This window comes from Dendronephthya gigantea, unplaced genomic scaffold (assembly GCF_004324835.1).
Source record: "Dendronephthya gigantea isolate DGI-Jeju-01 unplaced genomic scaffold, DenGig_1.0 000015F, whole genome shotgun sequence".
Lineage (NCBI taxonomy): Eukaryota > Metazoa > Cnidaria > Anthozoa > Malacalcyonacea > Nephtheidae > Dendronephthya > Dendronephthya gigantea.
The window spans coordinates 1,995,536-2,019,456 of NW_021163025.1; the positions used below are offsets into that span (position 1 = coordinate 1,995,536).

A 23,921-nucleotide genomic window follows, 5' to 3' on the forward strand; every position below is an offset into this window, starting at 1 on the left:
TTTCCGGAAGACTCGACCATGGTCGAAAACGTCGTTTTCCGGCAGACTCGACCATGGTCGAAAACGTCGTTTTCCGGAAGACTCGACCATGGTCGAAAACGTCGTTTTCCGGAAGACTCGACCATGGTCGAATACGCCGTTTTCTGGCACACTCGACCATGGTCAAATACGCCGTTTTCCGGGAGAATCAACCATGGTCGAATACGCCGTCTTCTGGCACACTCGACCATAGTGGAATACGCCGTTTTCCGGCCGACTCGACCATGGTCGAAAACGTCGTTTTCACTTTTCCGGAAGACTCGACCATGGTCGAATGCGCCGCTTTCCGACCGAATCGACCATGGTCGAATACGCCGTTTTCCGGCAGAAACAACCATGGTCGAATACGCCGTTTTCTGGCACACTCGACCATAGTGGAATACGCCGTTTTCCGGCCGACTCGACCATGGTCGAAAACGAAAAACGTCGTTTTCCGGAAGACTCAAATCACTCAATCATGGTCGAATACGGAGTATAATTATAAATTGTAATTTTTTCGGCTCACACTAACCACCTTAATTAATTCGGACTCCTCCCCTCGTCCATACGTTGTCATGATGGCGGACGATTTGCCTTTCCAGGCGGAGTATGCGAAATCTAATCGGGCTTCTTGCAAAGCGTGCAAGGAAAAAATTGACAAGGATTCGTTGCGGATTGCCAGAATGGTTCAGGTAGGACATCCTAAGTAATATTTTGTCCGAATGCGGCAGGTAATTCTTAACTTTTTATTTCATATTTGTGTGTGCGTCGTAGATAGGATTGCTCATTAGTTTCAACGCACGTGTTTATTTTTGTATACTAACTCATTGCTCATACTTGAATTTCCTGGTTGTTCAATAAAGTATTTCTCTTTATTTTTAGTCTTCGCACTTTGATGGCAAGGTATGAGTGTGGATATTTTTAAAATATAAATGTTTAAACAAGAATTATTATTTAATAACAATATCAGAATATTTATATTCTTTGTTATATTTTATCCGATCGGGATCATGCTGGTAAAATATACAGGGATGGATAAAAGTTTTGGTTTTCCCAAAAAATTTTTCTTCTTTTTTCTTTTATTCATTAAAAGACAAAAAAAAATTTAACCTTAACATAATTTCAAATTTTGCATATATTTTAAATTTTTCAATGTGTTCATGCCTCAATCTGTTAAAGTTTGAGTTAATTTTGGTGAGAAAATGTTTGCATCTCCTTGCTATTTCCAATAAATGAGGATCATAAGTTTGAGATGATACTTTCAAGTTTGTTAATTTACTTAATTATTTTGTTGAAAAGAATAAAAGACAATAAAAAACAATTTTAAGTCTTAATAGAAATCCTCTTTTATTAAAGTGGGAGTCAAGTCCGTATGTAAACAAACGGTTTATTTACATTTCGAACTTCACTATTTTTTAAAATACGATGTGCTGTCTGAATATCTAACACTATTTAGGTTCGTTACACTTCTAAATTGATATGAACTAGAGTTTATGCTAAGAAAAAGTAAGAAACATGCGAAATTTAGGCAATTTTCACATCAGAGGGCCCACACTTGTTATGAGCAGAACCTATGCGCAGAACGGACTTGACTTCCACTTTAATAAAAGATAAGACAAATAAACAAGAATTTAGGCAAAATTTATATCTTGGGACATCACATTGGTATTAGCAGAACCAATGGATTATTATTTTGTTGTTTAGATCCCAAATTGGTTTCATTACGGCTGCTTTTTTAAGAAAAAGTTTGGTCTTTCCAATGTCTCTGAAGTGAATGGTTTTGACTCTCTCAGATGGGACGACCAGGAAAAGATTAGGGGCAAATTATCAGGAGGGGGCTCACAGGCAGGTGGAACAAGTATGGTTGATGGCCCAGCACCGGATGACTCATTGGCGGTTGAGTATGCAAAATCCAGCAGAAGCTCTTGTAAATCTTGTGAAGATAAGTTTGACAAGGTGAGACAATTCAATCACTCTTCAAACTGTAATTATTGTAAGGCTTTAAAGCCATTACAATTTATGCCAGAATCAGGACTGCTATATTTAGGGTGATCTCCGTGTTGGGAAAAACATGGAACCAAGCCCAGACTCAACTGCTTTTGGGAGAGTGTCTATGATGATGCATTGGTTTCATGTTGACTGTTTTGTGAAAAAGAGGTAAAGCATCATGAATGGCATATGGAACTTTGTACAATTAACGATAAGCTACCACTGACAAATCTGTTGTCAGGTTGTTAAAAAATACAAAGTTTAGTCACAGTTGGGCTCATGTGAGCTTCATTTGCTTTTTTGGGGGGGACAGGGGGGTGGCATGTGGGGCTGGGAGGGCCTTTGCCCCCCCCCACATATTTTTTGTCAAAGTCAACTTTAATTAGTGTTAAAGAGTTATTTATAGAAAATTAAAATTTTACTAGGGGGTTCTGTTTAGGACTTTGTCCCCCCCCCCCCCCCCACACACACACTCTCTCTGATACGCTCTGCGGGCCTTGAGGATTGACCCGAGAAATCTCTGTTGCTACTAAATCGTCATCTTTTTGGGCAAAAATAAAGTGCACTAAAATGAAATGTTTCAGGTTAGATTTGGAGGTTGAATACGATGTTACGGCGGAGATGTTTCCCGGGTTCTCGACATTGACGAAAGAAGATCAAGCGTTGCTACAGGAGAAGCTGGGAACGTCCGGGACAAAAGGAAAAAAAGGCGGGAAAAAACGGAAAGGAAGTGCAACGGTGGAAGCGAAAGTAAAACAGAACAAAAAAATGAAAGAAGAAGTAAAAGAGAAGACGGAAAATGAAAAAGAAGAGGAGGAAGCTTTGAAGGTATTTTTCACTTTTTGTTTGTTTGAAATAATAAACAACAAAAATATGTTTGAAATAATACATTTAACTCGGTTTGAAATTCCGGGACAAGTTGAAACCCTGTGGTCATTGTTATTTCGATGCATGCTTTTTTGGTTTTCTTTGTGTTTTGACTGACGAAGAAATTGTTCTAACGTTACGTGAAAGATTCGTAGAACGGTAGAAAAAGCGAATCTGGCGTTCAAGACAAGGTCTTGATTGCAAATCCTGTGATGGTTCTCGGGTTTATTCTAGGCGCAAAATAAGAGAATCTGGGAGATACGAGATGCTCTGAAGAATGAATGTACGTTGAATGATTTAAGAGACATGCTGGCCGAGAATGATCAGTCTGATTTTGGCGGCGAGAGCGTGGTATGTACGTCCATCAGCATGGGACTTGCTTATCGGATGTTGTGTTTTCCGGCTAAACGATAGTTCATTTTCCTGTCCGCATTAAGCTCTTAGATAGATGTGCTGATGGAATGGCGTTTGGGGCATTGAAACGCTGCAGTGAATGCAAACGTGGACATTTTAATTACAAGTAAGAACCACCCCGTTATTATCATATTATTGTTCAAACTTCAAACTATTAAAGTCATCATACTAATGATACAAAAATTTAGTTCGAAAAACATCAAAGCGATCGAGTTTTCTTAAAATAATGGTGTTAGTAAAAAAGTATAGTAAATATTACCTCGTTTGTGTACTTTTAATTGTTATTTCCAACGCTAATTTCGTTTTATATATGAACTAAAAAGCCATTTTGAATTTGAAAACACCAAAAGCGAAAAAGGCGGGAAAGTTACACTGTGCAACTTTCCTTGAATTTGCGACGCCATTCTACTCCTGAGGGATCTAAAGTTGTCAAATACGAACATTTCACGATCTGTTAACGTTCTCTTAGCATTTCGAACACTTTTTACAAAATAACATCCCTCAGAATTATAATTGCATTGGCAAGTTGCAAGGAAAATTGCATAGTGTAACACCGCCTTTAGTTTTCAATAAAGTACAAATAAAGTTTGTCCGTGTAATAAATTTTAAACTTAACCCTAATATTCCCATGTTTTCAGGAACGATGGTTACTACTGCAGTGGAAATATAACAGAGTGGACAAAATGTACACATGTAACCAAAGATCCTGAAAGGACCGCCTGGAAAATATCAAAAGACTTGAAAGAAGAAAGTAATTTTCTGTACGTGTTGCTCATTTAGGCTCATTCAATCTAATCAGAAAACAACAGGTTTCTTCACAAAAAATGTGCTGCAAAATTCAGTCGCAAAAATATCACACAAGTATCCAAATGGCGAACGATTCTCTCAGGAATAGCCTTAAATCCCTTATAATCTCCTCGGTCAATCATCGATTGTCGCATTTACAGGAAGAAGTTCAAACTAAAGAAAGGCAAGAGGATTTTCCCAGCAGTGAAAGAAGCTCCATCAACGTCCACAATCTCGCAGGGAAAAGATGAAACAGATACAAAGTGTGTATTGCATGTCAAAAATATGCACGAAAATCAGGTAGCTTTCGATGGCCATCCGTATCCAACTTGTACTTTTATTTTTCATTTTTCGACGTCTTCAAGGCCTGTGGTTGTTCCTGGAAAGCCTCTCTCCGGCTTGACCTTGGGCATTATTGGAAAACTCAAAACGACTAAAGCAGTGACGAAGAGCAGAATTGAGGAGCTTGGAGGAACTCTGAAGGACAAAATCTCTTCGGAAATAACTTGTTGCATTAGCACTCCAGGTGAACACGCGCTTGCATGTCGGTCAATGTCTTCAGTTTTGGCGGCAAATTATCATCGATCGATCGCAAGAAGTATATATAGTTTGTCTTTGTTTGTTTTTGATATAGGCGAAGTAGCGAAGAACAGCAAGAAAATGCAGAGTGCGAAGGAAGACGATATTCCTGTTGTGTCTGAAGATTATTTAAAAGCCGTCGAGAAGGAAGGAGCGCTTGCTGCCATCGTTAACCACAACCTGGTATCCTGGGGAAAGAAAAGAAACGGGACAAATAGCAAGCGGACTGCAGCAATTGACGTCGCTGATGGACCTCCGAGCAAGAAAAAAGCTGGGAAAACCACAGGTGAGGATTGAATGTTGCCATTTCAGTTCATGTATAATGCCTCTTTTATCGCCAGTATTCTTTTAAATTACCTTTGAAACCCTCCGCCTGAGAACAAGAGTTGCACGATAGTTAAGTGAAATCCCATTACATCAGAGTACTGGTTCTAAGTGAAACTATCATATATGAAAAAAGTCGTGAGAGCGTGATTCAACCTGACGCACATTTCAAAGAGTTTTTATTCCTTGATGTACCTAAAACAGGTTCCGGCAAGGTCGTTGAAAAGAAGGTGAAAATGTCGGTGAAAGGTGGAGCTGTCGTGGATCCGGATTCTGGTAATTTTAAACTTTATCCATTCAGATTGAGTCGCTCGGGAGTCAGATATAATCCTTTCTTATTTATTCTCCAAGGTGTAATTAGATAAACTAGCTAGAAAATGTGAGCATTTCCAGACATCATGTGTTCGTGTATCGAGGATCGTGTTTCATTGCGTGTTAGGTTTAGAAGACGTTGCGCATGTTCTTGACGTGAAAGGCGAGGTGTACAACGCTGTTCTTGGTATGGTTGATATCACTCGTGGAACTAACTCCTACTACAAACTACAAGTTTTGAAGAAGGACAAGAGCGAGCGGTTTGTGTCTTGATTTGTTCGAACGACTAGTCTCTCGAGTGCTACAGATTGATTCGAATTGTTTTATGCGGATAGATCAGAGTTAATAAAATTCTTGCATGTTTGGATGGTGACATCAATAAGTAAATTAGCTACAAGCTAATTTACTACTACTTTAATCTAATTTACTAATTTTTGGGTTAACGGACCGAAAGCCTAATTGCAGTATTAAATACTTACGTGGTGTACTTACAAGCTATAATTCATACTTATGGATCGGAGTTGTTTTGAATCTTATCACATCCTATGCAATGTGCTTCATTCACACTGTGTATTTTCACCTTAATTCAGGTACTATCTCTTCCGTTCATGGGGAAGGGTTGGAACAACGATTGGTGGCAATAAACTTGAGGTATGTTGTTTATTACAGATATATCCTGGTATTCTTTCTTGACCTTAGTAAAACTGTATCCAAAGGCAAAGTAGGTTTGCTGGAATCATATGGGATGATCCTTATCAAAAAGAGATTTGATAGGACCTCCTGGTGAAATAGTTTAGACTTGGTGCGGTGAAATAGTTTAGACTTGGTGCTATTCAAACTCTTGCAACATTCATTTCTCTTTAGGATTGTGGTTCCTGCTCGGACTCTGCCATCTGCCGATTTACAGATATGTATTACGAAAAAACCGGTGAGTCAACTGCCTGTTTGTATTAACTCCAAAATAAAATAGATGAGAACTGATCTGAGAACCGGTTTGCAGAATGGTATCTATCTTTAGTACAAATATTTCTTCAGGAAACCATTGGTTGAACCGTAAGAATTTTGTCAAGCAAGCCAGCAGATTTTATCCATTAGACATAGATTATGGTCAGGTAAGGATTCTTTAAATTTGAATCAACTGAAACGCTTCTGTTTCAATGTGAAATGTGGTATTTGCAGGAGAGAGTTTAGAGCTGTAAAGCCATTTTTATAATTTTCAATTTTGAATTGGTGCTTTACCGCTTTGCTTTGATGAATTCCTCAGGATGATGATAACCTTCAAGCTCAGACCACTATCGCCGCGGGAAGCAAATCAACACTGCCTCTTGCTGTGCAGAAGTTGGTCAGAATGATTTTTGACATCGAGTCGATGAAGAATGCTTTGTTGGAATTCGAGGTAAGATTATGTAACGCACAAGAAAATCGTTGCTCGTGACCTATGAAAACCCTCAATGAAATCTTGCTCAAGTGTTTCCATGTTCTCATGACGAGTCTCTTTTCTTCGAATTTTTTTCATGCGCAGATCGACTTAAAGAAAATGCCTCTGGGAAAACTTTCTCGAAAGCAGATCGAGAGCGCGTATTCAATTCTCACTGAAGCTCAAAAGGTAATCTAGTGACATTGTTCTAGCAGTTTCTGAGTTGTTCTCCGTTTTGAGAAAGCCATTATCTTATCATAGTCAACATTTGAAAAATATCTTCCGCAGCTTATTGAAGACAGTGGTAGCAAAGGTTCAATACTTGATGCTTCAAACAGATTTTACACTTTAATTCCACACGATTTTGGATTGAAAAAACCGCCGTTATTGGATAACTTAGAATTAATCAAGGTATTTTTGAACGAGTTTTGAAATTATTTCTTCGCATGAAACGTTTTGAACAACTTTTTCCTGCAACAAACAACCAATTGGGTTAATAAAATACTGAACTCATTTCGATTGTATTGTCTAAAACTGACTTGATTTTTCTTTTAGAGTAAAGTGGAAATGTTGGATAATTTACTGGATATCGAAGTGGCTTATAGTTTGATTAAGGAGACATCGGATAGCGAAGATCCACTCGATAGTTACTACAAGAAATTAAAAACTCACATTAAGGTGGGTTCTGCTGAGATTAGGATTGCTATATGGTAGATTTCAAGTAGCCGATCTTGATGATTGTTTCCCGTGCAGAAGCTCCAATACTGTAAGTGGCTTTATTCTGCCCGTTTTCAAACAACATTTTACATATTTTTCATTGATTTTTAGCCAATCGCTAAGGAGGAGGAAGAGTTTGTCATGATTGAGAAATATGTCAAAAATACGCATGCGTCAACTCACAGGCATTACGACTTGGAGGTTGAAGAGGTACGTGGTGTTTGTGGTGGATTGAAGGTGATAATGATAAGTGATAAGAGGGGCAACTGTGCGTGGTAATCTTTGCATGTTTGACAGATCTTCAGGATCGAGCGTGATGGGGAGAAGAAACGATACAAACCATTCAAAAAGCTTCCAAATCGCAAACTTCTCTGGCATGGTTCCCGTGCAACTAATTTTGCTGGAATATTGTCGCAAGGTTTAAGAATTGCTCCTCCCGAAGCACCAGTCGTAAGTGAAGTTATGCTATCTTAAAGACCACCATGTTTGAGATATCTTTCTCAGCCGTAGTTCAAACACAAACCACGACAGCTCATTGTAGTCAGAATACTAACTACACTGGACTACACAGCTTATTGTAGAATACTACCTACACTGGACCAACACGTTTGAGATATATTTCACAGGTAGTTCAGTCACAAACCATCAGTTTTCTTTCAAAACTTTTAGACGGGGTATATGTTCGGAAAGGGAATATATTTTGCAGGTAAGATAACTTCGTGCAAGGCTGAATATACCCGGATATAAAATCTTATTCAAATCGTATTTATTGTAATTTCAACACAGACATGGTTTCAAAATCTGCAAACTACTGTAACACGTCATACAGTAATCCAACTGGTCTGATGCTTCTCTGTGAGGTTGCTCTTGGAAATATGTAAGTAATAATCCGCCTTGGTAATAATTGTCTAGAAATGCAGTTGTTTCGCCTTTAAGTTGTTTTAATATGAAGTTTTACTATAGAAATTTATAAGCATGTATCTGATATTTTTATGGGATTCAGGTTTACCGCGTCAGTGGGTGTCATGCACACGCTCTGAGCAGGGTTCTTTCCCCTCATCTGAGCAGGGTTTCATCCTATTTTTTAAATTTCCCCAGGCACGAGTTGACAGCGGCGAATTACATCAAAAAACTTCCAGCGGGTAAACACAGCGTCAAAGGTAGAAATGTCTTCAGCCGGTTCGTTTCAGTTCTGAACTGTTGTGTGCTCTGAGTCCAAGACAGTTTATAACTGGCTTCACATTGGTTTTCATACAGGATGTGGTAGAACAGCACCTGACCCAAGCGATGATCACACGATGGATGACGGCACCATTGTTCCCTATGGAAATGGCATTGATACAAACGTCGTTAAGTCAAGCCTTTTGTACAACGAGTATCCTTTGTGTTCCATATTCCATCTCGTTACACTTTACAGGAGTTCTAGTTTCTCTTGTGGTAACACTGTGTCACTAGAAGATGATCCAGTATTAGTATTTTTACCACCAACCAAGTGGCCTTTAGAATGTGAACATTTTGCAATTTTATACTGGACTCAGGCCAAATAAAACTACGCAGTTTCTTCCGTATAAAGCATTAAAGTTTCGGTTTAAATTGTTTTGTTATTTTTCCTCTTAAAACAATTGTAGATATATAGTGTATGACGTCGCTCAAGTGAACATGAAATATCTTCTCAGACTGAAGTTCAATTACGTCTAAAGACTATGCCAACTATGGCCTAAAGAAACTCATTATACTTCTTCATATTTGTTCGGAAAGTTTTTTAATTTATGAACCTTCTTAAACGCTGCCTGTGAATATTCAAAGAGTTGTAAAATGGTCTAATCTCGCGAGCATAAAACGTGAATGTATGAGGCAAAAGAAGTTAATAATGTAGACTTATTTGTTCGGTTTTCAGTGGGAGGTTTGTGGTGTAGTGTGGTGACTGGTGAGTGACAAGAGCTCGCATCAGTCAGTCTGTCAGTCAGTCGAAATATAAACTTTGCACGAATTAAATTATGCGTGTTAAAAAACCATATTGTTGACTACTTCAGTATTGAATAGAAGCCCCCTGCATGGAAACGCCGAGAAACGTTTTTTGTCTATTTTAGGCAGCTGTTATGCCGCAATTCATGCACACTTAACTAATGGTCTTTCGAATTTGGAAATTGATACTACAGTATGAATATATTACTTTTATTTTCATGGTAGTAAAAAAGATGCAAATGTTGTTTTCGAGAGAGATATCAAATAATTCATATTGAGTAATGTACATGTGGTTTCACTTAAATATTTTTTTAATTTCTAGGAATCTGATGTTTTTTAGCCAATCAAAAGTCGTTAATTGGCGTCGGCATGAAAGGTCAAACCCACGAGCGCATGCGCAATACGAACACATGCATTCGGGTTCCAAAATAAAGATGGCCGATGGAACTTATTACCGAGGCGAGCCAGCAGCCGATTACAGCCAAGCAACGAACAATCTAGGCAACGAGACGCACAAGAGAGCTTTGGAAAACGACAAGGAAGATTATGTGAGCGCTAAGAGGGCTAATTTCAACGGTAGGTATGAGAGATTGGGTGATTTGAGTTTGCTGGTTTCAGCGCGCTTCCACGATGGCTATCTGCGACCGGATGTGTTTGGATATTCTCTAGGGTGCAATCCTGATATGCGGTTGCTTGCAAAGGAATGCGAATCATTTTCGTCTGTGCTTATCTGTCGGTCGGGTTAGGGGTTTAGTGAATGCTCTCAGCAAAAAATCTGTCTTCTTAGTAATAGGGCTAGCATTTTAGAGCGTTTTTAGGCAGCTTTTAATCATATTCGCGTTGCGATAGTTCGCTTATGACAAACATGCAAGGGCATTGAATTCAGCCCGCATCGGTATTCAATTGCATTTCCTAAAGTCCACTTTGGCACTTTAACAATTCAATATCGCGAAAAGGTTGCACTAGCGACAAGGGAAGTTATGCTTAATGGACGAGAGTTTAGAGCAGGCAGAACGGCCTTTATATGTCGCGTACACGTCTCAGGCCAGAGGTTTGTTGATAAATGTGTGTCTTGTGGGCTATATTTCATATAAAATCCTAGCTTTTATTAGAAGATATTAAGTCTAATGAACTGCCTGTCGTGTTGGCCTCTTATAAACGTATTCATTTATATCTATTCTAACCGAAGTTCGCGACGATTTGTTACCTGAACACTGTATATTTACTTTCCATTGCCAGCAAATTTCGGCAAATTAATGGTTTCAAACATCTGCTTAGAGGCAGCTGTTGGGCTGAAGCTGTGTGAACTAACCTGACATTTGATTATATCATTTGTATGCTTCTGATCATATTGGACATTGTAATGTCAAGAGCTTCAATAAATGTGTGAAAAATTTGATCAAAAATTTTAAAACTCTGCTTGTTTTGAACTGGTCAGAATTTACCTTTTTTAGCTATCATATTTTGGACATTGAACATGGTCATCTCTGTTCATTTAAATTGTCCTTTGTGTAATCATTCAAATGTCATGCTAAATGCTATTAAAGAAATAAGTAGATGCAAATTTGAAAGGTTTTCATTCAACATAATCATAAAAGGTATTTGTAAATAGACTAAATTAATGTAAAATAAACACCATTTTTAGAACTACCAAAGACAGTTATGAAGCATGCAACTTTAGGTCCCCTGGCAGGCATTAGACCTTGATTCAGTGCAGTGCATTGTTGTGTTACACTTATCTGAACTGCAAAGACCATTAACTAAGTGCTAAGCCAAAGTTTAAATGTGTATATAACAAATGTATCAACACATTACACATAATAATTGTAAATGCCAATTGTAAGTGGAATGTGATTCCTGTTTCATTTATATGAAATATGCCTTTTAATCTGGTAAAATTTAGATGGAATATAATTCTTTTTTCATTCATACTAGAAACCTTAGCAAGACATGAGTCTAAATTGCTACTATTGTATGTACACAGATCAGGACGGCTATCCTTCAATTATCATAATGTTAGAGTTATGTTTTGCTATAGTGCCTCAACCTATTACTGTTGCATGGTTAAATTAGTGGAACAGACCTCATTTTACGCTTTTATTTTGGCTAAAAATTTATTTCTGGGGTGAAAGTGTATACAACAACAGGTTTTCTCAATATTTTCTTAGACCTGCAGAATTGCAGACATGTTTTGACTTCAGTCTGACTAATTGAATTACATTTAAATAAAATGACAGTGTTTGCTTTGGTGAACTGTTACCTGCTCATGCTGTCCTGTAGTAAAAGTTCTGCTTACCAGAATTTAGAAAGGATCTTGTCAGGTGTTTTCTTAAAAGAATTTTTTGAATTAAAATAGCCTGACATTGTTGCCAAGATTCAATTTGATGAATAGTAGCCGTGTTTCATGACTGGCTGGGAAAATGGTCTGGGGACTGGGGTTAGAGGAGGTAAAGGCAAAAGTGAGGGAAGGCCCCTGGGTGCATCACAGTCAAACACTTTGATGGGAGACTTTGATAATTTTTCAATATGGTTACTAACATGACTTATTATCTGCTATTAGAGAAGGTAAAATACTGAGATAGGTTAGATTAGGTTAGGAAAGTCACCCAAGAGAGCCAATGCCCCCCCCCCCCTCACCCACGTATTGTATATATAACGACGTCAATTACCATTTTAGCCAAGTCCCCAATGCTGAAAACAATGGTGCCCAACCACATCGCCGGCTCTATAATCGGGAAGAAGGGTCAAACGATACAGATCCTGCAAGAACAGACAGGCGCGAAACTCAAGCTTTCGTCGGCTAATGAATTCTACCCCGGCACCTCTGAACGCGTGGTCGTCATCCTGGGTGAACTCCACCAAATCCTGGCGATGCTGGATCTCATTACCGAGAAAATTCGTAGCGAGTTACCCGGACGGGGGGGTGGCCCGTCTAACCCGGAACGCTGCAACATGATCAAGTTGATCATCCCCAATTCTACGGCTGGCATGGTGATTGGTAAGGGAGGTTGTTTCATCCGAGGCATAACGGAAGAGACTGGAGCGAAGCTACAAATTTCTCATAAAGATTTAGAGATCCCCGCTGAGAGGGTGATCACGATAACCGGGGAGCCAGATCAGGTAAAGGCGGCCGCGACAGCTGTGGTCACGAAATGTCAGGACGACCCGGAGCATGGTGTCAACACCAATCTTAACTACTCCGGTTACGCTAGGAATGCGCCGGGGTCCTCTAGTGGTCCTAGCACTTCGATGGCTGGAGCACTCGGGAATCTCTCGACCCTCCTAGGCCTTGGAACTGCTAACCAAGAGTCCTCAAATGCGAACCTTCTTGCTCAAGCTAGTATGTTAGCCTCCAACTCTCTTGGATCAAACCCACTCTCGTCCAATCCTCTAGCGACCGCTAATCCACTGAGCGCAATGTTAGGCATGCAACATTTGGGTGGCACCTCCCCCGGTAATGCAATCACAACAACTGCCACTTATGAGATGTCTGTTCCCGATCATCTCGTCGGGATCATCTTGGGTAAGGGCGGGAAAACTCTGAACGAGTTCATGCAGTTCAGTAATGCCGTCATCACTATATCCCACAAAGGAGAGTTTATAACAGGGACTACGAACCGGAAAGTTGTAATAACTGGTGACCCTACATCAGTCCAGACAGCATATTTCTTAATATCACAGAAAATCATGCAAGAGGCACCGAAGTTAGGATCTACATTCACATAATACAACATACTTTTATTACCGCTTGTTTTTGTTTCTTTGTTCCAAGTCGGGTTTTTTTTGTCCGTATGGCCAAGTTTGTAGGCCTTATATTAATATTGGGCGTAGATTTCAGGGAGATTTAGGCTTTACCAATCATATCATACCAAAACACATCTTAAGTCCAGCCATTATCAATACACTTACTCATAGTATGTAAAAAGCTAGCGGTTCCTAGTTCCACCGTTTCTTTACGTCTTCAAGCCGTCTTCTGTCACCTTGCAAAATACAGGCTTCACTACAATTCATTTTCATCATTGGCGAATCATCCATGACCATGTTCCATCTTCAAACAATGTTTCGCTCAAGTTCACCAGCTGCGTTCATTCGTCCTGTTCAGGAGAGCGAGGATTTATCAACACAATTCTCGTCTGCACAATCTATAACATCGACAGTTCCATTGAAGACCACCAACTCAAAACCAATCAACTCAGGAACATTTCTTTCATTATATGCGAACGTTCACATCTTCATGTTTCATTCAAGGACGTCGTTTATCATCGATTTACCGACAGCCATCCAAACCAGATCAATTTCTTCAATCACAACGTGTCATTAAACGCGCATATGACATTCAATCATCATTTTTGGACCTTTTTGAACATATTTATTTCACCAAATCGCTGAGTTGTACATTACTTTGAGCTGTATTTAGTTGTTAACATTTTCACTGATCTATCTTCTAACATTTGAACATTTTCAATTCATGTCGTGAAATGTTTATGTTAATCTAATCTCCACGTCGTATCTTGTCTAATTAGTTGTCATCCATAAAAACTGATAAACAACCACTATTAATTATTAGAGGCTCGTCAAAATCGCACATGAAAATTGCAAATCATGTCTGAACTATATTCCTAACGAGCTTGTAGCAAAAATGAAACAAATTACGGTTTAAATGAATTGCCTGATTACGGCTTTATTTGTTCTAATTTTCTAGTTACGCATGCGTGAATGGTTTTACCTATTACCGAAGCAATCCAGTGAGCAAAACGGTTTCTAAAAATGCTGCATGCATTGCACGCAAGGCTCCGGGTACATCTGACCTGGGTACGAGGTCTGTACGAGAACAGTTCCGTCAATTTTTGACGCATGACGCTATGACCACTGTTTTGATTGGCTGGATGGCATACCGCACATTGATCTAAATATATAAAGTGCAGAGAATGAAAAAAAGCATGCGTAATGAGCTAATTGAATTTAGAGGGTTTGGTTCTTGGTTCTCTGAAGAGGTTTTGTCATTCTTGCCCCATGGAGAGAGAAAATCACGAGTTCAAATCACAATTTCCGGTCATGTTTACCAACGCTTGTATGCAGAAGTATAAAGAAATAAAAGAAGTTAAAAAAATGTTAAGTTGTCGATGGCACATATTTGTAACCCAAGTCTTGCTTTGGAGTCTACTCTTTCGCGTTTTTGAGTTGGCTTCAAGTTGAAATTGTAAATGTTTTGCTTTTCCACGAAAAAATACTCGCTCATTTGCAGAATATAGAACAAATACGAGGAAAAAAGTATTTTTCGGCCAATCATGATGCGTCTTTCACGCCGACCAATGAGAAGGGAACACTTCAACGTTGCGACCAATCAGCAAGCTCGGCTTATCTGACTCTGAATGAGTAAGTAACATGCGTTAAATTTTTTCTTCCTTTTTGAAACCACGTTGTGAGTGATTAGGAGATATCTGCATCTTGTACGAACAAGAAGTGAGGACCATTCCTTCAAAAATGTCTGAAAGTGAGATAAAAACAATGGACGAAGACAACGAAGTTGAGACCTTCGCCTTCCAAGCTGAAATTGCTCAGTTGATGAGCTTGATCATCAACACTTTTTACTCCAACAAGGAGATATTTCTCAGGGAACTCATTTCAAATTCGTCTGATGTAAGTTTAATTTAATGAATTTGACACCACCCTGTACATTTTTTGCTGTTTTTAGCCTAAAATATTGTACAAAACGTCTTGTGTAGTTAAATGACTTGTTTTATTAACTTACATATGTGTTTAGGTGAATAAAATCAGCATATTTGTTGCTAGTCTGTCGGTGTCGTAATACACAATTTCACTTCACGACACAAAGCTTGCAAATAATTCATGCGATTCTTTCGCTTTCTGTTAGAAATACTTAGCGAAGTCAGCCCTTTATAATATACTTAAAACTACTCTATATGTTTATCTGTAAACAAGGCGTTTTCCCAAATTCAACAGGTACCAAACAGTTTGTACAAACCATAGTTAGCGTGTACTTATATTCAGAAAGCTGAGCAAATTATAATATTGACTAGTTTATTCTTGCGTTTAAACGCTGTCTGAGAGCATACTTGTTGTATCTGTAGGCCTACCAAGGTTTAAAACACAGATAGTTCTGAATTCTCGTTTAAAGGAGGTTTAAATGTACAGATTTTAAACGTTTTAAAGTCATTGTCGGCGAGACCACGTGCATTGTGGATTTAGATTTTTAGCCTCAAAAACCGGATAAAAATCGATCCTGAATGTTATTATTGAAAACTTTGTGTAGCAGTTTCTTTTGTATGAAGAATAGTGACAAAAAAATGTGAAATTTTAGCCTTTTAAAAAGAAATATACCTTGGTTTCAATTTATGGCAGGGGTGTCCATTGTCAAACTGACTAGTTCCCAGCCCATACATATTTTATGCCTAAATAATGGTCTGGTCTTCATTAGATATGCTTCAGCCATATCAGACAAGTTATAAGTGTAGGTTTTATTCCTGTGAGTATAATACTAATTGGTTAGGCAGGATGGTCTGTACATGTGGTTGTTTGGCAAGTTTATGACAGCAATTGTTAACAATGTTTGGTGCTGTGCTGTCATGTGGGCGGCTTGCCATTTAATTATTTCATTAAAAAGTATAACTGTAGGATTTCAGGCTGTTTCACACTTCTGACAAAGTTCTAATTGTAATGCATATATTTGTATCATATATTATGTTGGCTCTATGTTTTTGGGGTCAATTAATTCTTTTGTGACCATAACACATGCAATGCAGCCAGTTTGCAGATCAAAAACATCTGTAATTAAACATCTGATTGTATCTCAGCTGGCTGAAATTAACACTTTATTTTGATTTTTAACAGGCCTTGGATAAGATTCGCTACCAGAGTCTCACAGATCCCACCAAGCTTGATAATTGCAAAGACATGAAGATGGAAATTATTCCGAACAAGGATGACAATACCCTCACCATTATTGATACTGGTATCGGAATGACCAAGGCTGACCTTGTCAACAATTTGGGAACAATTGCTAAATCTGGAACGAAAGCTTTCATGGAAGCATTACAGGTATGAATGGAGTAGGGTTTTAGGATGTTCTTAGATTCAGTATTGGAATTTTTATCTTGAAATCATTCCAGGAACTGTAGTTTGTTACAGTGATGGCATAGTATTTTAACTGTATCCCTATTGACTTTCGAATGAATTTCTTAATATTTTTCAGATTGCTTCAATTGTCACAACTGTAATTTAGACAACTGTGACTTAGATGAGATAAATTAGTTTTGTTACCAAAAGTTCGTGGTGTTTATACCTGTCTGTTTATTTCTTAGTCTGGTGCAGATATTTCTATGATCGGTCAATTTGGTGTTGGTTTCTACTCTGCCTACTTGGTGGCAGAAAGAGTCGTCGTCCACACGAAGCACAATGATGACGAACAGTACGTCTGGGAGTCCTCGGCTGGTGGCTCTTTCACTGTTGCAAGAGATGACTCGGAAATGTACGGCAGGGGCACGAAGATCATTCTCTACATGAAAGACGACCAGCTTGAATATCTTGAGGAGAAACGAGTGAAGGACATTGTGAAGAAACACAGCCAGTTTATTGGTTATCCCATCATCTTGAAGGTAAAATATTGTTCTGAATGCTCTGAACTACTGCGGATTCAGGTAGACTGTTAAAAGGGGAATAGCTGTTGCGTTCATTTTAACCATTTCTAGATGACATTTCTTGGAGGATTTTGACATGTTGCTAGCCTGTGGCTTTAATGCTTATGTTCAAAATTAAAACATTGCTAACAAAGATAGCAGAGTGTTGAGGTTAAAGGTCTACCTAAATCAGCAGTAAAAAGCAGCATGATTGCTCAAATTGTCACCAATGTGGTTTATTCACCATTCTCACATCGTCTTTGACTTTGCCATGATCAATTTAGGTTCAGAAAGAACGGGAAAAGGAAGTCAGTGATGACGAAGATGACGAGGATGATGAAGACAAGAAGGAAGATGCGGAGGAGAAGGCTGAGAATGGTGAAGCTGAAGAAAATGGCGAGAAAGAGAAGGCGAAAATTGAAGATCTTGATGAGGATGCTGAGAAAGAAGGTATTGTATAGTTTCTTGTTGTAGTTCCTTCATTTTCAGTTGATCTGAAGTAGAAGGAAGGGACTAGGACTTTTTCATAGAAAAAGCTATTTCTCATGGAATAAATGTCACTCTTGAAATATATCTCCATTCCAAATGTGCTACAGTTCGTATAACTGAACATAATCACAAAAATTTGACTAGTTGACTTTAAATTCTCTCTCTCTCTGTCAGGTGAGGAAAAGAAAAAGAAAAAAATAATGGAGAAGTACATCGATGAAGAAGAACTGAACAAGACGAAACCATTATGGATGAGAAATCCATCGGATATCACGAGCGAGCAATATGCTGAGTTTTACAAGAGTCTGACAAACGACTGGGAGGAACATCTTGCTGTCAAGCATTTCTCAGTCGAAGGTCAACTCGAGTTTCGTGCCATTCTCTTCGTTCCAAAACGTGCACCGTTCGATTTGTTCGAAAACCGCAAGAAGAGGAATAATATCAAGCTCTACGTCCGAAGAGTTTTCATTATGGACACGTGCGACGATCTCATCCCCGAGTACCTGAATTTCGTCAAGGGCGTGGTCGACTCCGAAGACTTGCCGCTGAACATCTCTCGTGAGACCTTGCAGCAGAGCAAGATATTGAAAGTCATTCGCAAGAATCTCGTCAAGAAATGCATGGAGCTTTTCAACGAAGTTGCCGAAGACAAGGATAACTACAAGACCTTCTATGAACAGTTCTCGAAGAACCTCAAACTAGGCATTCATGAGGATTCCACCAACCGGGCAAAACTCGCCGAACTTCTTCGGTATCACACCTCGTCCAGCGATGACATGACTTCGCTCAAGGAGTACGTCTCGCGGATGAAGGAGGGTCAGAAGGATATCTACTACATCACCGGTGAATCCAAGGATCAGGTCTCTAACTCGGCTTTCGTGGAGCGTGTGAAGAAACGAGGTTTCGAAGTTCTCTACATGACCGAACCCATTGATGAATACTCCATTCAGCAGTTGAAGGAATACGATGGAAAGAAGCTGGTGAGCGTGACCAAAGAAGGCCTCGAACTACCCGAAGATGAAGAAGAAAAGAAGAAACGCGAAGAACAAAACGCCGCTTTTGAAGAGCTTTGCAAGGTTTGTATTGTAGTTTGATCTGTAGATAAGACTATGGTTTATTATGATTAGGTTTATATTAGAATTAACCCTAATCCTAATCTGAGGGATTAAATTGTGTATCGTGGATTTACTGAGCAGGGAATTACTACTCTCATTGTGACGTGTAAACTTGTTATTTTACGTAGCTCATCAAAGAGATCCTGGACAAGAAAGTGGAAAAGGTCGTTCTCTCGAACCGTCTGGTTTCATCGCCATGTTGCATCGTTACGAGCCAGTACGGCTGGTCTGCAAACATGGAACGAATTATGAAAGCTCAGGCGCTTCGTGATTCCAGCACCATGGGGTACATGGCCGCCAAAAAGCATTTGGAAATCAACCCGGATCATTCGATCATCATCGCGTTAAACAAGAAGGTTGCCGAAGACAAGAATGATAAATCTGTAAAAGATTTAGTTCATTTGTTGTTTGAGACATCCTTGCTTTCGTCTGGGTTCACGCTCGATGAACCTCAAGTTCACTCGGCTCGTATTTACCGAATGATCAACTTGGGTCTTGGAATTGACGAAGACGCGACTGAAGGTGAGGATGTCTTTTTGGAATAGAGTACAATCACAGAATATGGGCGAAACACAACACATGCAATCAGTCATAATACCTGTGTTTATTATTTATTCATGTTAGTTGTAAAACACTCGGATAGATGTCAAGACAGTGAGATCTTATGACTAAGAGATCTGGTCCTAAGAATTTCTGTGTCATTTTTTAGATGCCGCCGGGGCTGAAGAGGACATGCCACCTCTCGAAGAAGGAGGGGATGAAGATTCGAGCAAAATGGAAGAAGTTGATTAAACAATGATTGGAAACTCTTTCAAACGCTTCGCCAACAAATTGCTATTTTTGCTTACCTAGCTTTTGTCCCATATAACACAGACATCGTGTCGTAATTAGAATCTTGCAATTCGTATTTGATCTTTAAAAAACAATGTAATACTAAAGTTATCTCATTTTTGTTATTATTTAACGTTTGCCCTATCCTCTTGTCGCTCTTTTGCTTATCCGTATAAAACATTTGGGTTTTTGTCAACGAATTGCTTAGTTAATTTAGTGCTAGGGTGAATAAAGATAGTACAAGAAAAAGCTTGTTTCTTCGTGTGTGTGTTTTTGCAAAGTTACAATTTAACTGATTGGTGACTGGTTTTTCTGTTGGATCCAGTTCTTGATAAACTGTAGTTGACTTTGAGCTGTAATAATGATTTCTGCGTGCGAAAAGTTTGTCTCAAAAAAATAATTTTACTCAGCGCCTATATTAGGAAGTGTGGAAACGAGGCTGGCTATAAAGTGTGGAAGTTTTCCCGGTGTCAATCCAAATGTTTCAAGTTTTGAAAAAAAATGCTTCTTGTTTTCCCCACGATAGAGAAGGATAAATAGTGTTAGTATTTCTTTATTGCAAATAATTCTAAATACTACAAAAAGTCTACAACACGAAGTATTCCCAGGCGGTCACCCATCCAAGTACTAACTTCGCCCGACCAGGCTTAACTTCGGTGATCAGACGAGAACCGGTTTTTTACTGGTGGTGTGGTCGTAGACACTAATTTATCAAAATTACGGCTTTTAAGGGTGAACTTGATTAATAATTAAACTCTAATTGACAGAAATTGGTTATTAATTAACAATATTAGCGGCTATAATTGGAGTTTAGTGCGCGACCATTTTTTCCATAATTTAGATTTTTTCAACCAGGTTTTATAAAACGCAAGGGAATCGAGATAAATTCACAGTATTTGAGCACTTTTCAAATATGTACAGCGAACCCGTTTGTGTGGATGATTTTGAGCAGCATGCAAAAAGGAAACTACCAAAGTCATACTGGGACTATTATTCTAAAGGATCTTTTCCAGAGATTTCTCTTAGAGAGTCGAAGGATGCTTTTAAAAGGTAAGCTTGCCTTTCTACCGTCCCGTCCTTGTGGATACATGTCGCCATGAAAAGTACAAGTCTGAGGCATGTGTGTATGCAGTAGTTTTGATGCAACATACATCATAAGTCTGCTAAGTGTTTTTGTTCTTTGATGACTGCGATCCATTGCAGTTGATTTATGGGCCACATCAGTACAGACACTAAATTCAATTCTGTATATCAGGTTGAAGTTGCGTCCTAGAATTCTAAGAGATGTTTCCAACATTGACATGTCAACTACAATACTTGGAGATAAAATTGAGTTTCCAATTTGCGTTTCACCAACTGCTGTGCAAAGGCTAGCTCATCCCGATGGAGAGGTTGCCACAGCAAAAGGTAAAGCAATTAAATTATATAACTTTGAAACAAAGGATCGAAATTTGGAAACGAAAACACAATCTTACTTAATTACATCATCAGTCTTTCGTTTTGTCATTCAGGCCATAAGTGAAGTTACGGCCATGATCAAATTGTAATGGTTGGTTAAAAATTATTGTTTTGTCTTATAAAGCATCCTGCCGTGCTGGTACCTGCATGGTTTTGAGTACTTGGGCATCATCAACAATCGAGGAAGTTGCACAAGGTTCTCGACAGGGCTTGAAATGGTTTCATGTGTATCTTTTAACAAATGAGGAAAACAATCTGAATCGCATCCGTCGGCAGAAAGAGAGGGCTACAAAGCACTTGTTCTACGGTAGATGCACCTTATAGAGGAAATAGCCACCATCGATTGGAACTGCCTCCTCATGTCTCGTATGTCAACTCAAAGGAGTACATGTACATTCTCAAACACACCGACACTTCAACTAGAGAAGAAATAGCTGGCGTGAACCCTGAATTGACATGGGATGTGATTCAATGGTTGAGGTAAATGCTACAGAAAGATGTTTGCAGGGATTTGGTGAACTAAGATAGATATCAGTATTCATTATCCTTTCTCCATAACTTTAATACACTTTCAACAATCTTGTATGAATTATAAAATTGTTAGTTTTCATGGTTACCACACCTAGGGCATTATTATGCCTGAAAAGTTATAGCATTACAAAATTTAGTTTAGGTACATCATACTAAAGTAAAACATAACTGTAACTACATGTAGTATGTGAGTTAAAAAGGTGTCATTTTGCCTTACTTTATGAAGGTCCGTAACGAAACTGCCAATTATATTGAAAGGAATTTTGACAGCAGAAGATGCAAGATTGGCCGTACAACATGGTGTTGAAGGTATCCTAGTGTCCAGTCATGGTGGGCGCGAGCTAGATGGTGTGCCAGCAACTGTGAGTTCAAAAAATGGTCAATTGTGGTCAAATTGGTGTACTAAATGCCTCATTGATTTTGTGGTTGAGATCTCATGCTTGAATTCACAAATTCATCAGGATTAACTTCTTTGCATTTAACTTTTAGATTGAAGTGCTTCCAGAGATTGTGTCAGCAGTGAAAGGTCAATGTGAGGTTTATCTGGATGGCGGTATTAGATATGGTACAGACGTTTTCAAAGCTTTAGCATTGGGTGCCAGAGCTGTCTTTGTTGGACGGCCTGTGTTGTGGGGTTTAACATATCAAGTAAGCAAGCTAGCTAAAGGGGTGCCAACCTGAAGCAACCAGCTGTGGATAACATCTGATTTTGGACTGCATTTTAGGGAGAGGAAGGCGTATATAAAGTTCTCCAGATTTTAAAGAAAGAATTTAGAGTAGCAATGGGTCTGTCAGGTAATATTTGGTGGCTGAGCATTTTATTTTTGATTCTGTGTGTTTTTAATTCAAGTGTGGCATTTTATTATAGCTGTTTCTGTTTTGTTTAGGATGTGCAAGTTTGAAAGATATTGTCAAAGAAATGGTTGTCCATCAATCCTATTATTCAAAATTATAGATTGATGTGCAAGTTTGAAGGATATTTCAAAAGAAATGGATATCCATCAGTCCTATTATTCAAAATTATATTCTGATTTCACAACCCGCAAGATTGAAATGCAGAATACCAGCAGCATAGCTGTACTTTTATGCCGTTTTAAATAGCATGCCTGCAACATAATTTTAACCTGCAAAATTTGACTAAATTTATTAAATATGTAACTAATTCTCATTTTAAACTAAGCACTTGATTTATTGCACAATTTTCACATATTAATACCTATTTGAATATCAACTATAATCATGCACAAATGTTATTTCAGTTTTTTGGTGTTTAAATACCAGAAAAATGCTGCGATAAGTGATGGGGGTTTCGGCAAACTTTCATTATACAAAAAATCGAGCACTTTCCCTCCGGGTAGGTAATACACTTCAATTTTCTCTCCCTCTGACCTATTCCCCCCTCCTTCATTCACTTTCATATCATCAGTAACCTCTGCAAAGAACAATGTTTGTAAAGTTCCAGCAAAGCCAACTGAGCCCCACGCTGAGTACACACGTTCAATGTGTGATTCTGGCACATCATAACCACATTCTTCCAAGATCTCTTCTTTCATGACAGATTTCAAAGGAATGTTCTTATCAACAATGCCTGCGCACAATTCATATGTTACTGCCTCATTTACATCCGCTATGAAAGCAATTGAAGATGACTCTTGGTTTATCTTGGTATTATCACTGTCTCGTTCATTTAGTTGTCTGTTTTTTCTCATGTACACCGCTTAAAAATGTAGAAATTCAAGTTTAGTCGTTCTTTATTTCTTAATGCCTATAAGCATTGTCTGCACTATCCTATGACAAGCAACTTCATGCCGGGCCAAGCATATTCTGAAAAGCATCTCAGTACATACCGGGTCTAAATTGTTTCACCAAAATAAATTCATTTCTTGTTGTGTTTAGCAGTAATGCAGCCACACTAAATTTTAAGAAGAGCTTTACCAGTTAAATATGTGTCTTATTAACTACAGCTTGTGCCTAGGAGGCAGGTTGACATCCCCCAGGGGATGAGGAGTGCAGGGGGAATCTTTGAAAATACAAGAGGGGGTCGGGATTGTCAAAAGGGTACTACCCTACCTGTCATGAACATTAATGTAATCCCATTCTCGATTAACTCCGTTCTAAACGTTAAATTTGAAAAGCATTTTAATATTTCTATATCAATAAATTAAGAATTATTCCAGAATAAATTCTCAGAATAAAATTATTTCTCATACTTGGTTAAATTGAAGGCGTGATGGTTGAACATATTTTGAATTCACACAAGGGACAACTTTCATATCTTTCACGACAAGATCCTCCATATTTTTGACAAGAACAGAAGCAAATCTAATAAATTTTAAAGTCTTAAATAAGCAATACCGTGACTGACAGATTATCACCTTCATATCCACTCCAGTTTTGTATTGAGCGCTTAAAATTTCATGTGAACTTATTATATATAACTGGAGCGTTAGCAGCGAGCGGACTCTTCATATA

General features: G+C 38.6%; 5 protein-coding genes and 1 non-coding gene across 8 annotated transcripts; 4 read left to right on the forward strand and 2 right to left on the reverse strand.

Moving 5' to 3' along the window:
- The first annotated feature begins 559 nt into the window (after nucleotides 1–559).
- LOC114520273 (poly [ADP-ribose] polymerase 1-like) lies at nucleotides 560–9,917 on the forward strand. Of its 3 annotated transcripts, none has more exons than XM_028540506.1 (28): nucleotides 560–710; nucleotides 901–921; nucleotides 1,723–1,974; nucleotides 2,066–2,175; nucleotides 2,592–2,835; nucleotides 3,109–3,225; nucleotides 3,312–3,394; nucleotides 3,927–4,049; nucleotides 4,236–4,337; nucleotides 4,440–4,600; nucleotides 4,709–4,939; nucleotides 5,182–5,253; nucleotides 5,417–5,549; nucleotides 5,880–5,940; nucleotides 6,154–6,217; nucleotides 6,325–6,401; nucleotides 6,554–6,685; nucleotides 6,812–6,895; nucleotides 6,995–7,117; nucleotides 7,262–7,384; nucleotides 7,535–7,633; nucleotides 7,721–7,873; nucleotides 8,093–8,129; nucleotides 8,210–8,300; nucleotides 8,522–8,583; nucleotides 8,681–8,798; nucleotides 9,052–9,581; nucleotides 9,711–9,917. In XM_028540506.1, the coding sequence occupies exons 1-27, from the start codon at nucleotides 594–596 to the stop codon at nucleotides 9,119–9,121; spliced, it is 3,060 nt and encodes a 1,019-aa protein (XP_028396307.1). In that variant the 5' UTR covers nucleotides 560–593; the 3' UTR covers nucleotides 9,122–9,581; nucleotides 9,711–9,917. The 3 variants fall into 3 exon arrangements, with proteins under 3 accessions (XP_028396307.1, XP_028396308.1, XP_028396309.1); XM_028540507.1 differs by lacking the exon at nucleotides 560–710 and adding an exon at nucleotides 713–749; XM_028540508.1 differs by lacking the exons at nucleotides 560–710; nucleotides 901–921 and having other exon boundaries at nucleotides 1,891–1,974; nucleotides 2,051–2,175.
- An 81-nt stretch (nucleotides 9,918–9,998) lies between these two features.
- Nucleotides 9,999–14,127, forward strand: LOC114520275 (RNA-binding protein Nova-1-like). The gene is made up of 2 exons (XM_028540510.1): nucleotides 9,999–10,439; nucleotides 12,066–14,127. Exons 1-2 carry the CDS (start codon nucleotides 10,376–10,378, stop codon nucleotides 13,112–13,114), a joined length of 1,113 nt encoding a protein of 370 aa, XP_028396311.1. The 5' UTR covers nucleotides 9,999–10,375; the 3' UTR covers nucleotides 13,115–14,127.
- Nucleotides 14,128–14,785: 658 nt separating this feature from the next.
- LOC114520274 (heat shock protein HSP 90-beta-like) lies at nucleotides 14,786–19,714 on the forward strand. The gene is made up of 7 exons (XM_028540509.1): nucleotides 14,786–15,028; nucleotides 16,241–16,447; nucleotides 16,711–17,004; nucleotides 17,310–17,475; nucleotides 17,689–18,590; nucleotides 18,758–19,151; nucleotides 19,339–19,714. Exons 1-7 carry the CDS (start codon nucleotides 14,873–14,875, stop codon nucleotides 19,419–19,421), a joined length of 2,202 nt encoding a protein of 733 aa, XP_028396310.1. The 5' UTR covers nucleotides 14,786–14,872; the 3' UTR covers nucleotides 19,422–19,714.
- A 329-nt stretch (nucleotides 19,715–20,043) lies between these two features.
- Nucleotides 20,044–20,162, reverse strand: LOC114520324. Its single transcript, XR_003686681.1, has one exon. It is a non-coding gene; the product is annotated as a 5S ribosomal RNA (ribosomal RNA).
- Nucleotides 20,163–20,264: 102 nt separating this feature from the next.
- LOC114519916 (hydroxyacid oxidase 1-like) lies at nucleotides 20,265–22,638 on the forward strand. Its single transcript, XM_028540090.1, is given in 8 exon segments — nucleotides 20,265–20,510; nucleotides 20,716–20,867; nucleotides 21,043–21,242; nucleotides 21,244–21,398; nucleotides 21,676–21,811; nucleotides 21,939–22,097; nucleotides 22,175–22,244; nucleotides 22,337–22,638. Coding segments are annotated over 8 exon segments (1,077 nt in total). The 5' UTR covers nucleotides 20,265–20,373; the 3' UTR covers nucleotides 22,405–22,638.
- LOC114519915 (uridine diphosphate glucose pyrophosphatase-like) lies at nucleotides 22,606–23,839 on the reverse strand. The gene is made up of 4 exons (XM_028540089.1): nucleotides 23,660–23,839; nucleotides 23,520–23,563; nucleotides 23,297–23,361; nucleotides 22,606–23,166 (listed from the first exon to the last, which is right to left on the reverse strand). The coding sequence occupies exons 1-4, from the start codon at nucleotides 23,828–23,830 to the stop codon at nucleotides 22,700–22,702; spliced, it is 747 nt and encodes a 248-aa protein (XP_028395890.1). The 5' UTR covers nucleotides 23,831–23,839; the 3' UTR covers nucleotides 22,606–22,699.
- Nucleotides 23,840–23,921: the final 82 nt, after the last annotated feature.

Coding starts and splice junctions, on each gene's coding strand:
- LOC114519915 (XM_028540089.1), bottom strand. CDS start 23,830: ATGAAGGTGATAATCTGTCAGTCACGGTATTGCTTATTTAAGACTTTA. Junction 23,564..23,659: donor CACGCCTTCAATTTAACCAA/GTATGAGAAATA, acceptor TTTAACGTTTAG/AACGGAGTTAATCGAGAATG. Junction 23,167..23,296: donor GGTGAAACAATTTAGACCCG/GTATGTACTGAG, acceptor TACATTTTTAAG/CGGTGTACATGAGAAAAAAC.
- LOC114520273 (XM_028540506.1), top strand. CDS start 594: ATGATGGCGGACGATTTGCCTTTCCAGGCGGAGTATGCGAAATCTAAT. Junction 7,118..7,261: donor ATAACTTAGAATTAATCAAG/GTATTTTTGAAC, acceptor TTTTTCTTTTAG/AGTAAAGTGGAAATGTTGGA. Junction 7,874..8,092: donor CTCCTCCCGAAGCACCAGTC/GTAAGTGAAGTT, acceptor CAAAACTTTTAG/ACGGGGTATATGTTCGGAAA.
- LOC114520275 (XM_028540510.1), top strand. CDS start 10,376: ATGGACGAGAGTTTAGAGCAGGCAGAACGGCCTTTATATGTCGCGTAC. Junction 10,440..12,065: donor GTACACGTCTCAGGCCAGAG/GTTTGTTGATAA, acceptor TTACCATTTTAG/CCAAGTCCCCAATGCTGAAA.
- LOC114520274 (XM_028540509.1), top strand. CDS start 14,873: ATGTCTGAAAGTGAGATAAAAACAATGGACGAAGACAACGAAGTTGAG. Junction 16,448..16,710: donor CTTTCATGGAAGCATTACAG/GTATGAATGGAG, acceptor TTTATTTCTTAG/TCTGGTGCAGATATTTCTAT. Junction 17,476..17,688: donor TGAGGATGCTGAGAAAGAAG/GTATTGTATAGT, acceptor TCTCTCTGTCAG/GTGAGGAAAAGAAAAAGAAA.